Consider the following 16,330-nt stretch of genomic DNA (forward strand, 5'->3'; position numbering starts at 1 on the left):
TTCCAGAAAGAATGAACCACACAGTACCGGAGGTCTCACGAAGGGCAAGCATCATTAGCTATGCAGCGCCAATCAAATACAAATCAACTCTGCTCTTATGGCGTGAAAGATGCGCAAAGATGTTCACGGAAAACATCAAGGTTCAAATATATAACAGCCTTGCAAAACGAGGTCATCTGGCAACTACAGTTTCTGACAACTAGAGTGAATAATGGGACGGCAACATAGACTTCAGCAATTAGTTTTCTTAATCAATTTTTGTGGGATTTTTCCCTTTTACTTTCTCCATTTTTTTCTCATTTTTTCTCTCTCTGTTTTTCTTTTCTTAGTTCAACCGGTTTGAGCGCATTGACAATTTTCATTTTATAGTTACACCCCCTATGTAACGGACACTCATAAATCAAATATGGGCTAGACCCTTATTTATTTAAAAAAAAAAACCGATATGAGTTCTATAAATAAATAGTAGAAAATAGTTTTTTTATTTTTTTTATTTTTTAACTTCCGAATTTTGAGCTAAATGATTCAAACATTTATACGGAATATCTCCTAAGTAGTTAGCTAGTATTTTAACAGATATAATTAGATATTGAATATATATAGATATATTTAGTGTACTCTTAGAGTAAGACTTAGGTGCTATGGGTTGCATAGAGGGCCTCTATGCAACGGTTCAATATTCGAGTTTTCAAAATCCTAACGGTCGATCCGAACGTTCAACATGATCTCCATATGAATATGTATTTGCAAATCAAATTTTACATTTTTTAGAATTTTTTTACTATTTTTTTAGATAGTAGAAAATCAAATATCTGAATGGTGCAGAATTTTTTAGATCAAGTGATTTTCTATCTATCTAAAAAAATAGTAAAAAAATTCTAAAAAAATGTAAAATTTGTTTTGCAAGTAGATATTTATATGGAGATCATGTTGAATGGTTCGAATTGACCGTTAGAATTTTGAAAACTCGAATATTGAGCCGTTGCATAGAGGCCCTCTATGCAACCCATAGAACCGTAGCCTTACTCGTACTCTTATATTGAATATATATAATGGCAGGTCATGAAAAATGACAGTTAATAAAAAACAAACTCAACAAATCAACTTTTGTTTTTAAAAAATAAGGACATCTGCCACCTCTTTCGCTGCTGAAACAAAAAATTTACGATCACCAAATAATCCTAAGGACTGAACTTTACTCAAGGCATCCATCAAAGCTAAATGACAGTATATGAGGTGCTGTTAACCTCTTAAATTAAAACGTACATTAGAACTAGTTGTCCACACTAGAAGGAAAAAAAAAAAAAACTGATGAGGCACTGATCCGTACAGGACAGGCAGACAAAATTAACATTGGAGGTGTTTTCTTCTGCTAGTCACACAAAAGAATTTACCATACTCGAAATGCATATTACCCAAGCATTTATCCCAAATCCAAACTCTAGCGTAATTTTTTCTTTGATTTAAGTAAAGGGAAAGTTCATGTTCAACTTGGCACTAATTTGCTCTAGGTGGGACATGGACAACAATCGCAAGTTCTGTGCCGTTTAACCTTTTCACCTCAAACAGGCACAGGTTTCCTTCTTTTATATTGTTTGCAAGTGCAAATTTTCTCCAACCTCTGCCTATCCGCGGCTGATTTTCGCAGTAGTTGTAGTTGGCAGGAGAAACCTTCTCTTTGTTTGCAACTAGCAGATTGATCTGCTGGCTTATTTTTCCGATGTTTTGTCTGGCGAAAGTGATAGGAATTATCTGCATGTATAGAGAAGAAAAATATATACGTTTTACTAAAAAGTTGCATGATAAAATAAAAAATTCCTCTGTTACATGTTGAATTTATGTACCCTGACCACCTTATCAGTTTTCTGAATCAATTGGTTGATTGCAAGTTTAATTCGAAGTTGGTCATATAAAATTAACCTTAAACTCAAGAATCCACCATGTCACACACAATAAGAAAGAAAAATCTACTTAACCTGAAAACCCATTAGAATCATTAATCAATATTAACCTGAACACCACCAAACCAAAGAAACAACTAAGCAGCAGACTTTAATTACCCGACCGGACAGACTTGATACCCTAACATGCCTGGAGGAGATGTTCTCCTCCAAAATAATTTTGTCAAGATGAATAGCCTTAGACAACACTAGCTAGCTCCCTAACTGGATAGAAAGATGTGACCTAACACTAGAACAACCAGAGTACGAGTAAAGCAGAGATTCAAACTTTTGGAACAAGAAAATAACCCAAGACATCACAGCCAAACCCAAAATAACCAGACCATTAATGCTGCAGTTGATCCATACAAAAATGACGGCGCTGCAGTAATAGAGACCATACCAGACTATCCTGCAGATCACTTGCAGACAAGATCTTCAGAAACAACTTGCTACCCAATTGAGTGGCACTAGCCATTTCATCTGCAATCTTTTGTTGCTTAACTGACAATTTCAGTTTAAAGGGCACAAGATACGGTTTATCATAAAGTGCTTGCTTTGCTTTCTTACTAGCATGTCTTGATGTGCAATCGCCTTTCCTTTCTGCCAAATAATGGTATTTTTTATGATGATATTAATATCTATGATCACTGATTGCATGCAGTATTAGTTATTCACATGTAATGTGGAATTGGTGCTTGATATGTCAATTTGCTTTATGCTTTCAAGGAAAATGGATTTTTTCCTTCCTGTTATACTCAAGAATGAACCTCATAGGTACTTGCATTGGTCTTGATGGCTACTCATGTTTAAACAATGTGGTACATGCAAGATGAGACTTACTTTGAAGGGATAAAAGATGTTTTTATTGATGTTGTATACAAGGAGGCACTAATTCCAAATCATAATGTACAAGAGATGTATTGGAGATTCCATCGAGAAATCAACTCGATGAAAAGCAGAGATGTGAATTTTAATTAAGGTTCTGTATTGCTGCTGTACATAAGCAGACACTAATTGCATTCCATAATAATCATTTTGAGGACTGATCGGGCAAATAAGCAGGCACTCTGACACTTTTTAGTTTCGAGTCGTGGGTATATCTTGGTAGTGACCGACTTCGAAACATACCATATTTTTTTGGTACCATACTATGCTAAAAATGTACCAGTCATGGGAAAAAGGAGTGCTGTTTTCCAAACCTATTGACTAAGTTTGTATTCAAGAGTATTAATATTGGCCTCATACTTACCTCTCTTGTTCGCTGCACAAATTACAGGGGAGGAAATTACAATTTCAGAAGATATCTTCGCTGGTGGAATGAAGACTCGAATAGAAGTGTCACTATCAGAAGATGTTTTCACTGTCTCTGATTCAGATTCGGAGACAGATTCTGGTTCTGTTTCTTCGTTCTTGATGATTGATGCAGCAGCCTTTTCATACCCACTTGGGTCGAAGATTAAGACATCAAAAGAGGAATTGCTGCTATATTTAAAAACAAGGATGTCATTTTCATATATTTTATTAGCAGCGGCAAATTCTCTCCAGCCCGAATGAAGAGATATATTGTTGGATGACTTGAACACTTCAATTTTCCACGTTTTTCCAGTAGGTAATTTTAGTTCGACTATTTCAGATATTTTCCCTTTGAAATTCTTGGCAAGTTTTCTCGGCAGATTCTGCATGAGTTTTTTTGTTGATTAGTTTCTCCAATATTATCCAAATAAGAAACAATGTTACTCTTTAACAAAATATGAAAATTAATTAAAACCAAAAAATACACAATTGACAAGCTTTCCATCAAATTTCATAAAGCTGCATGTATACTCGTCTTAATTGCTTACCGGCACAACGCTCTTGATTAATAGAAGCTTTTTTTGGCAAAGATAATATATACGTCGATTTTCCTATTTACAAAAGGCTGAAGCTTATTTTAACAATTGTCTTTTAATTTTATAAATATTACTCTGGTATTCAAGGGCCTGTCACGGCGTCTCGCCTAGATGGTTAAGAACCTGAACATTTACTTTCATCAATTTCAATTATCAAGGACCTTGAACCTTTACAGTTCCTCCATTTAACCCAAAACATAAATAAATACCACAAGTGCTTTCACCAAATTTGCTTTGAAATGAAATTTCAGCAGGAAAAAAAGTTATGCATAAATTGTCAAATATGAAAACTCTCACGAGTAGAACTAGCGTGTTCTTAAGCAGTTAAGCTAACAAAGTGTGAGCTTTATTCCAAAACCTATTGACTTCAAACGACAAATCCAAACTGTTAAAACCTATCTAATTAGCAAGTGATGCGTTTACATGCCAAATTTATAAATTTCAAAGTAACTTATATAAAGTCAAGTGGTAAAAAAATAATGAAAATTGAATACATTAAAATTAATTTATAAACCTTTTTTTTTTTTACAGCTTGACTTTATACTAAAATAAGTCCAAAATTTATAAATTTGACATGTAAATGCATCACCCATGAGGTAGGTCGGTTTTAACGGTTTGGATTTGTTGTTTGAGTTATTCCAATAGATTTTGAAGTTAAGCTCACCAAAGAGCTTGGTGAGTACCCTAGTTCTACTCAACTTTAACTATAAAAAAATAATGAAATGATGAAACTTCAGTATTATATGAACATGCAAATGTCACTATCAATTGCCCAAGCTGAATGTGATTAAATGCAAAGTAAATAGAAAAAAAATCAGTTCTTACAAAGAAAGAAAAAGGTTCCCCTAACACACCAACAGATATTCTAATACAGTGAAAATTTTATACATTCAGATGTAGAACTGTTAATTTACTGGGAGCAGCTAAGAATTAATGTTACCAAGTATCGCCTGAAGGAGGCTTCCATCTTAACGAAGAACTGGACATTTGTTGGATCCCTGTGGCTCCAGTAAGCATGCCTTCGCCATTTTCTGCACACCTTGCAACTCTCCTCCATTTCTTTGCTTCCGCTTCTCTCGTCTCTACACCCTTCCCCCTATTGACTAATAAAATCCTCTTTTTAACTTTTGTAAGTCTATGCACGGATCTCAAAGCCTATTGTTTCAACGTCCCGTCCGTCTTCTCTCCAGTTGTACGACCAATTTGTTTCTCTTAAATTCTTGAAGGGACGATACATGAGAAAAAGCACTACGCTAGTAACTTCACACACGGTAAATGTACATTTATGCACCTTCATTTTTTTTTTTTTTTGCCGTTGAGCCGAAATTTTTATTCATCCTAGATTTAAAAAAAATGTTACGCAAATACTCTGAATTTTTTTTTTTAAATGTCCCAACTGCTGAATTTTATTGTCTTTGAAAACAAAAATCAGCGGTTGTTATTTTTTTTCTTTTTTTAATTTAAGAAGACATGACAGTCTATATTTTATTACAGAAATATTGATATTTTTATAATTGTGTCAATTGATCTCATTTATTTTCATTTTTTTATATGTAAATTTTACTTTTAATATATTTTAAAATAAAATATTATGGATAGTGTCGAATTAATCACATTTGTAGTAGAAAAATTTTATATACCTAACTTTTATTATATTTAATCTCTATAGTCTGAACCACTAATTGTGTCGGAGCGTTTGGACAGTGCCTCTCCCTTCTATTTAACAACTTTCGAATTCCAAGCTAAATATAATTCAAACAATTAAACAGAAAATGAGAAATAAAAGAAATCATAATAATATCTCCTAAGTAGTTAGTATTTAAGAGACCTGGATATTGAATACGGAGTAGAACTAGATGTACTTAACTTCAAAATTTATCAAATTTACTTAAAAAAAGGAATTCAAACTTCAAACTGTTAAAGTCAATTTGAATTTATATGCAAAAATTTATAAGTTTTTGAATTAATTTATTATAAAGTTAAGCACTTAACAAAAAATGAAAATGAACGCATTAAATTAACTTATAAACTTTTCTTTTTGACCGCTTGACTTTGTACTAAATTAAGTTGAAAATTTAAAAATATACATATATAAATGCAACACATGTGAAGTAAATTGATTTTAACGGTTTATATTTGTTGTTTGAACTCATTCCGATAAATTTTAAAGTTAAGTTCATCAAAAAAAATTGGTGAGCTTAAGAGCATCTGCTCCTAGTTCTTTTTCTGAATCTATATTATATTTTGCGTACTCTTAATTGAATAATGACAGTTCACATGTAAAATGGCCGCTGAACAGAAAACAAGCTCACCAAATATTTTTATTTTTATTTTTCCATCCACCACGTGTTTCATTGCTGAAACAAATTCTAAGATCACCAAATCAAATTATGTACTGAGCTACCCAACGCATCCATCAAAGTCAGATGAAAGTAATGAGGTGCTGTTAACCTCTTGAATTAAAATGTACAACACAACTAGTCATCCCCATTAGAAGGAAAAAGAGAACAAACAAACAGAATATGATCGACATAGAATTGGAGGTGTTTCTTCTGCTAGTCCCATAAAAAAGTTTTTACCATACTCTAAATGCATATTATCCCAGCTTTTATCCTATGTCCAAACTTCTTTGATTGAAGTAAAGGTAAAGCTCAAGTTCAATACGACACTAATTTGCTCTAGGTGAGACATGAACAACAATTTCTGTGACATCTAACTTTTTCACCTCAAACAGGCACATGTTTCTTTCTTTTATATTGTTTTCAAGTGCAAATGCTCTCCAACCTCTGCCTATCGACTGCAGTTTTTCATGGTACTTGTAGTTGGCAGGAAAAACCTTCTTGTTGTTTGCAGCTAGCAGATTGATCTGCTGGCTTCTTTTTCCAATGTTTTGTCTGGCAAAATTTCTAGGAATTGTCTGCATGTATAGAGAAAAATATATATGTTTTACAAAAAAGTTGCAGGATAATATAAAGATTTCCTCTGTTACATGTAGTTGAATTTATGCACCCTGACCACCTGATCAGGTTTCTAAATCAGTTGGTTGGTTGGGAGTTCAATTCAAATTTGGTAATATAAAATTAACCTGAAACTAACGACCACACCATGTCGCACAAAAATAAGCAAAAACAATCTACTTAACCTGAAACCCAATAGAATCATCTATTTTATTTAAATATCCAACTCAACCTATAACACGGTAAACTTTGAAACTGGGCTAACACCACCAAACCAAAGATCCAACTTAACAGTAGTCTTTAATTACCCAACTTGCCAAACATGATACCCTGACATGCCTGGAGATGTTCTCCTCAAAAATAATTTTGTCAGGATGAATATCCATAGACAACACTAGCTAGCCTCCTGACTGGTGAGACCAATCTGACCTAACACTTGAGCAAGTAGAGAACCGAGAAAAGGAGAGATTCAAACTATTGGAACAAGAAAAATCACACAAACAACCCAAGACATCAAATGAGCCAAACCCAAAATAACCAGACCAAATAATGCTGAAGTTGATCCATACAAAACTGACGGCACTGCAGTAAATAGAGACCATACCAGACGGTCCTGCAGATCACTTGAAGTCATGATCTTCAGAAACAAGTTGCTACCCGGTTGAGTGGTACTTGCCATTTCATCTGCAATCTTCTGTTGCTTAACTGACAGTTTCAGTTTACAGTGCACATGATACGGTTTAACAGAAAGTGCCTGATTTGCTTTCTTACTAGCATGTCTTGAAGTCCCATCGTCATCCCTTTCTGCCAAATAATGGTATTATGATAATATCTATGATAAATGATTGCATGCAGGATTAGATATTCAGTTATTAACGGGTAATGTCGAATTGGTGCTTGATTTGCCAATTTGCTTTATGCTTCCAAGGAAAATGGATTTTTTTCTTCCTGTTTTACCAAAGAGTGAACCTCGTAGGTACTTGCATCGGTCCTAGACGGCTACTCATGTTTAAACAATGTGATATATGCAAGATGAGACAAAATTAATAACTCACAACTTGGAAGGCTAATATTTGGGTGTATCTTGATGACACCAGGGGCTACTGTTCAAGAAGTATGGTGGAACTCATGGATTAATATTTGGGGGAAGGTGTATGGAACCTGATGCTCTAGCAATTAAAATTGAAGGGGAAGAAAAGATGTGGTGTAAATACTGCTAGAGGTGTCTTAATTTTCATTGCTGTAATGATCAGAGGTGTTAGATATATTGTTTTATTCCTTGCAGTAATATGCTAATAGTATGAGGATGCGAATGTAAAAACTTATATCATACTGTATTAACCTTGGCAGCCTCTGCCAAGCATTTCAGAAAAAAAAATTGGGTGGTGTTTGGTTGAGGCCTAGAAGTTTGGAGGTCTAACTTGGTGTTTCCATAAATTTCATTCTAGTATACCATTGACGATCACACAACCTACAATGTATTAAATCAGCAATTGTCCTAAACCAACAACTGTCATGGATTTCACATGCTACAGTTAATTTGATAAAACAAGCCACATGATGAAATATAGATTAAACTAACTAGATAGGTGGCTTAAATTTGGAGGCCTAAAATTAGACTTGAGCCATCTTAAGCCGGCCTAATTAATCCTTGTTTGGCCACATAACTGAAGCCTAAACCTCTTATTCCATGGTTTAGGCCTCAACCAAACATGGGGTATTCTTCACTAATTTTCAGAATCATCCCCAGTAACTTTTATTTGAACATGTTTTGATGTACTATCTCCACCACAATTCCTTCAACTGGTAAAAATAATAAAGATAAATTTTGCACATATATATGTTAATGTAAAAAGATCAGTTAACTCAATGAATGCAGACTAATTTAATAAAGACTAATGCAGCCTGTATTTGAACCCATTATTATGCTATTTTTATGGTAATATCTTTTTCCAATATTTAAAGGTTCCATGTCTTTGGGATGTCATCCGGATTGAAAGCAGAGATGTAAATTTTAATTAAGGTTCTCTATTGATGTACTTACATTAACAGACCGAATTCCATTCCATAAGCAGGCACTCAACAAGGGTTCAGATTGGCTATTGAAAATAGGAATCTACCAGTTTTACAATTAAGACCACTAATTCCATTCCATAATAATCATTTTGAGGACAGTTCGGGCAAACAAGCAGGCACACTGACACTGTGACATTAATAGACTCAGAGTGCTTTGTTTTGAGTCATGAATATATCTTGGTGGTGACCAGCTTTGAAACATACCAATTTTTTTAGTACCATACTATGCTAAAAAAGTACCAGCCAAGGGAAAAAGAAGTGCTGTTTTCATAAGCTGTTGACCAAGTTTGTATTCAAGTGTATTAATATTAGCCTCATACTTACCTCTTTTGTTTTCTGCACGAATTTCAGGGGAAGAAATTACACTTTTAGAAGATATCTTCGCTGGTGGAATGAAAACTCGAATAGAAGTGTCACTATCAGAAGATGTTTTCATTGTTTCTGATTCAGATTCGGATTCAGAATCTTCATTCTTGATCATTAATGGATCAGCCTTTTCATATCCACTAGCGTTGAAGATTAAGACATCAAAAGAGGAACTGCTGCTATATGTAAAGATTAGGAGGTCATTTTCATCTATTTTATTAGCAGTGACAAAATCTGTCCAGCCAGAATGGAGAGATACATTGTTGTATGACTTGAATACTTCAATTTTCCAAGTCTTTCCATTAGGATCTTTTAGTTTGATTCTTTCAGATATTTTCCCTTTGAAATTCTTGGCAAATTTTCTCGGTAGATTCTGCATGAAAATTTTCATTGATTAGTTTCTCCAATGTTCTCCAAATAAGAAACAATGTTGCTATTAACAAAATATTAAAATTATTTCAACCCAAAAATACACAATAGATAAGCTTTTTTGTCAAATTACATAAAGCGGCATGTATACATGTCTTGGTTGCTTTACTGGCACAACGTTTTTGATTAATAGTTCTTTCCCAAAGATAATTTACCGGCCATTTTTCCTATTATCAAAATGATGAAGCTTATTTTATCTTGTATTTTTTAATTTTATAAATATCAACTCTGGTAATCAAGGGCCTGTCACCTGAATGGTTAAGAACTTGAAATTTGAAACTTTACAGATTTTATCAATTTTCTTAAATTACAGAATATCAAGGACCTTTTAACCCGAAATTTTTATTTATAGGAAATTAAAAATAAAAATAATTAAAAATGAGAAATGACAAGGTAGAATTTTAAAAATAGGAAGACAATGTCACGGTTTGGAGTCCCGCACAGACGCAAAATCATACTATAACCGTTGCTAAACAAAAAAGAAAGAAACTATATATATTTGGGACTCCAAATGAGAACAAAATCTGATTTTTTTTTTTTCTAAATCTGGAACGTCAAATTAGACCAAAAAAATCAGAAAACAATATAAAAAACATAACAAAAGAAGCTTGATCACTAACTTCAAAGGATAGTGTTGTTTTATGACATGACTTTTTATGTAATTGTAACTTAGTGTTGTTTTATAACAGGATTTTTTATGTAATTCTATCTTTCTATGTAATTTGGGATTTTTATGTTATTTTATGCTATGTTAATGTATTTTAGACTTGTTATGTTATTTTTATATGATTTTCAGACTTTTTAAGTTATGCTATGTTATGTTTACGTCATTTATTTTATTGTTGTTTCTCTGTTGATTATCTATTTTGGTTGTTAAATAATGTGGCCGAGACTATAAATTGATGATAATTCGACACCTGATGACTATAAATTGATAATAATTTGGTACCTAATCTATGTTGGCTGTTAAATATTGTTGATTCACAATTATATTGAGTAAGACAATTCAGCACATGATGACTTTCATTTAATATAGACAAATACGAATTCTCTCAAACTCTTTCTTCATTAGTTTTTGCTATTATTAATTTTTACGATTCAGATATCCCTTAGCCAAATATTCTCGTTGCAATTCATAATTTCTCCATTGCTTCTATCTACTATTATAATATTATTTTAAAAAAATCATATCAACGAATAGTGAAAAATTTACTTAGCCAAATATATTCTTGGTTATATGCTTTGTGCTAATATATATTTGTAGCAAAGAAAAACACACAAAATTTTAAAAAATTATATGATGATATTAGATCATAACTAGTGATCAAGCTCCTTTTGTTGTTTTTTTTTTTTTCTGATTTTTTGTCTAATTTGGAGTCCCACTTTTATAATTTTTTTTTTTCTAATTTGACGTCTCACATCTGAATTTTTTTTTTTTTTCCAGTTTTTTTTCTCATTTGAAGTCCCATATATATAGGGGCAGAAGGTAATGGACTCAAAAGGAGGCTAAGCCACTTCCATGCATTGAAAATTTGTAATTTTATAATTTTTATATGTACTAATACTTTTAACCCTCCTCTATAAAATAAAATTACACTACCATTTATTTTCTAACCCCCTCATCTCAATATTCTAGTTCCGTCCCTGCACACATATATCTTTTCTTTTTTGTTTTGTTTAACAAATGTTGTGGTATGATTTGACGTCCCTACGGGACTCCAAACCACGACACTGCCTTCCTATTTTTAAAATTCCACCTTGTCATTTCTCATTTTTAATTTTTTTTTTTTGTATTTCCTATTTATAAAAATTTCGGCCTTTTAACCTTTGACGTTCCTCCATTAATTATCCAAAAACATAAACAAATACTATAATGCCTTCACCAAGAGGCAAAATAATCACCAAATTTGCTTTGAAATGAAATTTCACCATGAAAAGAAGTTATTCATAAATTGTCAAATATGAAAGCTTGAACTGTAAAAAATGAAAATGATTGAATTTCAGTATTATTTAACGAAGAAATGATACCAGGTATCGCCTAAAGGAGGCTTCCATCTTAACGAAAAACTTGACATTTGTTGGATCCATGTGGCTCCAGTAAGCATGACTTTGCCATTTTCTGCACTCCTTGCAACGCTTCATTTTTTGCACACCTTGCAACTCGCTTCGCTTCGCTTCCGCTTCTCCTCTTGTAACTTTATAATTTATTCAGCTCCCCAGAAAGCCATCCGATTTATTGATTTCCTATTGTTCGCATGTACTTGTTTCAACTCCTCCAATAAATGCAACATCCGTTCATATTGTAATTCGTATCCTCTGCATTAACTCAAAAGAAATCTTTTCAGTTAATGAATCCTGACCATCCGATTTGATTTAAGATTCGTGCATGCTAGATCCGCACTAATATTAAAGGACCCCTTTATCATAAGTAGGGACCGGATTAGTTCCGTTTAAAATCAGACAGTTGAGATTCATTAATTCAAAAGATTCCTTTTTAAGTTAATGCAGAGGATACGCATTCTTCAACCCGCCAATTATACGACCAGTTTGTCTCCTCTTCAATTTTTGATGGGATGATAATTGATACATTTGATTATTTGAAAACACACCACGTTACTACGCTAGTGGTCGAGAAGACCGAAGAGTCCGCATCGTCTGCATTTAACTCAAAAGAGATACATATTGACCGTCTCATTGTAAACAGAGCCCATCCGATCTCCAACTAAAACATAGGGGGTTTTTAATAGTCGTGCGGATTTAATTTGCACCAATCTAAGCTGATCAGACGGTCTATATTCATTAAGGGAAAAGATTCCTTTTTGAGTTAATGCAGAGGATACGAATTCGGTCGAGAAAGTATTTGCAGGCTGTAGGCTAGACCCCAGTGGTCATTTGCTATGCCTGCTACACTGTTCATTAATTAGCTGATCAGATCAAATCAATCAATACATTTAAAAACTGAAGATTTATCACTTCTTTTCACTTCATCTAAATTTCATCGAATAAATACTAGGTTAATTGAATTCAAATACGTCAAATGTTTTATGGACTCATAAATATGTTTATTTGTATTTATAAATATTAATATATTAATATTTTATTTATATTAAAGAAAAAAATTATCAAATTATAATTTTATTATATCTGAATCACAAAAATTTGAACTTAAACAAATTGGTTTCAAACACCAAACTTTCTATAACGCAAGCACAGAGGCGATATCTTTCCGGAAGCCATGGGGGTTTCTGTGTCAAAGTATTTATTATAACTAATGCAATAATTTTTTTTTCTATATAAATTGTTACTGCAGAATTCATTAATGGCACCTGGCAGTCACACACACACTGGCATCTGAAATGATCAAATGAACCTTGTGAAATTATAAGGCGACAAAAATGAAAAGGTGCCCCCGCTTAGCCTTGGTTAAGCACTTCTTCAAACTCATAAGAAATGGCTAACTTTATATGAAAAACTGTATAATCACAACTCATTAGACACCAATGTGATTAGACAAACAATACCAACCATTTATCTCCAATAAGTCTACACACCAATTGTCATTCCAAGCAAGGAAGTAGATCACCTGCCCCCCTAGGGGTGCAGGAAAATCCTGCCCCCTCAGCCACTGCGGAGTGGGGCCGGGTTTAGAATTTAGAGTTTAGGATTTAGGATTTAGGATTTAGGAGGTCCACCAACAGTAACTCTGGGGATAGGAAATTCTTGCTCCCAGGAGGGCAGACGATTCAATCCCTCCAAGCAATTGATCCGCATCACTGCACGAGATACAATCCTAATACTCATAATTACACAACACAGCTTTAAAATTTTACACCTCTTTACTCCATTTTAAGTTTAGAGCGCCAATGCATAGCTATAAAAATATTTTTTCACGAAACCAAATTCTCTGCCCCCATTCAATGTAGCCAATCTCTAATTGACACATGGCATGCCTTTTTAATTAAATTTTTTTAGTAGAAAGTGATAGCCTGATAGGTGTAATACATAGTAAACTGAAAAACATTTCTAAAATTACTAAAACATCCATAGCTTTCTTAGAATTTTAAAAGATCTTACCAGAACTGACTTCTCTACTTAGGTACAGTACCAAACCTGGAAAAAAATACAAAAATGTCCCCAACTCCTGATCAATCCTAAAAAAAGTAAAATTAACAGTAAAAAAACTGGAGCCTCTTCTCTACAGTTGAGATATCATAGCATGCCTTTACGCTACCTATGTCTCCGGGGATTATATTGTCTCCACATGAATAATGGTTTGTTGTATGTAAGCCGAAATATTTAAAAATACCATTTTATTAAAATTAATAAACCAAAATATCAAATTGGACTGGAATTGTTAAATTTCGCATAGCCGCTGCGAGGGGAAGCGGGCGCTTATTTGGACCACTTTGGGGGCCAGTGGCCACACTGGATTTTGCTTCTTTTTCTCTTTTTTTTTTTTTTTTTTGGAAAACAGAATTTTTTTTTTTTTTTTGTATTAAAATATTAGAAATGTTGAATATATTTCTTTGAAAATAGATGAAATACAATATAATTTGATTTATTAGAAAGACTGCAACAAATAACCCGGATTAATATTTTTCAGGCCGGATTTTTCGCGGCTGTAAGAAAAATTAATATATTTCTTTATGTGTTATTGGAAAATAATAAAAATACTTAGATTCTGAGTTATTGATTCCGGTTCAAAAGTCACTTCTAGGAAATTCAAAAAATATTGTGATCTTTCTAATACATTTAATTTATAAAAAGTTATATCTATTTTGAGAATTATTTTTGAAAAACAATCATTAAATAAATTAAAGTTTTGTTTTTTCAAAAATAGATACAACTTTTTAAAAAATTAAATGTACTAGAAGGATCATAATATTTTTTGTATTACCTAGAAGTGAATTTTGAACCGGGATCAATAACTAAGAATCTAAGTATTTTTATTATTTTTCAATAACACATAAAGAAATATATTAATTTTTCTTACAGCCGCGAAAAATCCGGCCTGAAAAATATTGATCCGGGTTATTTGTTGCAGTCTTTCTAATAAATCAAATTATATTGTATTTCATCTATTTTCAAGAAATATATTCAACATTTCTAATATTTTAATACAAAAAAAAATTCTGTTTTCCAAAAACAAAAAAAAAACAAAATCCAGTGTGGCCGCTGGGCCAAGAAGCGGCCCAAATAAGCGCCCGCTTCCTCTCGCAGCGGCCCGGTTCCAGCTGCCCGCTTTCCTTGGCAGCGGCCATGCGAATTATATAAATTCCGACCCAGATTGGTGTTTTGGTTTATCAATTTGTAAAAATTTCGGGTATGTAAGAACATTAGTACAAATATGCTTTCACTAAAAAATAATAATAATAAGAGTAAATTACACAGATTTTCCTTACAAGTATCGCTGATTTTCCATTTTACATAAATTTTATTGTGATTTTAAATTAGTTTTCAACACTGCCATTTTTATTCTTAGAGTTTTAAGTTTAAATTTTGACAAAAGAAATTTTCTCATTCATTTTGGTATCATACTAGTATTACTAATAATATTCAGCACCTTGTATTAGTTTAATGTGGATATATATTAGCATGAGCGTATATTTCATTGCAATTTAGTTTAAGTTTGTTTAGCTTTTCCCTCTGCTCCAATAAAAATAACTAAATCGATGGATCTATATGTAGAATTGAGCAGCTAAGTATGACTAATGCATTCATCAATTCGGAAATTAAAAAAATTAGCATTTCAGGTTGATCCTGGTAAATATAAATATTTAATAGGAACAAAATAATCAACAATTTCTTATCTTTTATTAAAATATTTAAGATCGACTTCAGAAAATTCTAGCAACATGTAATAGAGTCGGATAATTTCATATCTCATGACGCTGGTTAGAATTTTGAGATCGGAGATAAAAAAAAGATATATATCAGGGATTCAGATGAAGTAACTAGATAGCAAAATTCAGTAATTACTGACTAACAAGAAAAGGCTAGGAACCCATTAACTATCCAACTCAAATAAAAAATTGAAAAAAAACGAAAAAAAAAAAAAATTAAAGATTTGAGAGCTAACCGGTGAAGAGATCGGATAAACCAGTATGATTTCTCCCCTGAAATAACTAGAACTTAGCTCGGATTAACCGTAACACGAGACGGTGGATCGAGAGAGGGTTTACACCAGTATACACCCGTTTCGCTTCACTTGATTAGCAAAACTGTTGCAGGAATTCGGTCTACCAGGGCGTTAATGGACTAGACTAATTTGTTAATACATAAATGAGTTAGGCTAATATGACACTAGTGTTATATCAAACTAAATAACACCACATCTTAAACCCTTAGATCTACTTTAAGATTCGTACTATCCGCTTTTACTGTTCAAGCACTTCATTTTGTACGAATCTTAAAGCAGATCTAAGGGTTTAAGATGTGGTGTTATTTAGTTTGATATAACACTAGTGTCATATTAGCCTAACTCAAAATAAATTCATATTTGTTATGCTAAACGGATTCAGATAAAATATTGATAATATCTGGTCGATATGGATACAATCATACAAAGACATGATATATTAAAAAATTATATAATATATAATGGGGTAAATTTCGCTGGAGGTCATTAAACTTTGTTATTTGTCACGAATTGGTCACTCAAATTTGATTT

The 16,330-nt window shown here is 32.7% G+C and overlaps 2 protein-coding genes across 2 annotated transcripts; both read right to left on the minus strand.

The window, feature by feature from the left end:
• Positions 1-1,189: 1,189 nt before the first annotated feature.
• On the minus strand, positions 1,190-4,921 carry LOC144572128 (B3 domain-containing protein Os12g0592300-like). Its single transcript, XM_078321552.1, has 4 exons — positions 4,773-4,921; positions 3,193-3,619; positions 2,344-2,543; positions 1,190-1,752 (listed from the first exon to the last, which is right to left on the minus strand). Exons 1-4 carry the CDS (start codon positions 4,887-4,889, stop codon positions 1,498-1,500), a joined length of 999 nt encoding a protein of 332 aa, XP_078177678.1. The 5' UTR covers positions 4,890-4,921; the 3' UTR covers positions 1,190-1,497.
• A 1,352-nt stretch (positions 4,922-6,273) lies between these two features.
• Positions 6,274-11,840, minus strand: LOC144572130 (B3 domain-containing protein Os12g0592300-like). The gene is made up of 4 exons (XM_078321556.1): positions 11,689-11,840; positions 9,190-9,604; positions 7,394-7,593; positions 6,274-6,749 (listed from the first exon to the last, which is right to left on the minus strand). The coding sequence occupies exons 1-4, from the start codon at positions 11,800-11,802 to the stop codon at positions 6,501-6,503; spliced, it is 978 nt and encodes a 325-aa protein (XP_078177682.1). The 5' UTR covers positions 11,803-11,840; the 3' UTR covers positions 6,274-6,500.
• Positions 11,841-16,330: the final 4,490 nt, after the last annotated feature.

The sequence above is a fragment of the Carex rostrata genome, chromosome 20 (genome assembly GCF_964058835.1).
Source record: "Carex rostrata chromosome 20, lpCarRost1.2, whole genome shotgun sequence".
In the NCBI taxonomy this organism is placed as follows: Eukaryota; Viridiplantae; Streptophyta; class Magnoliopsida; order Poales; family Cyperaceae; genus Carex; species Carex rostrata.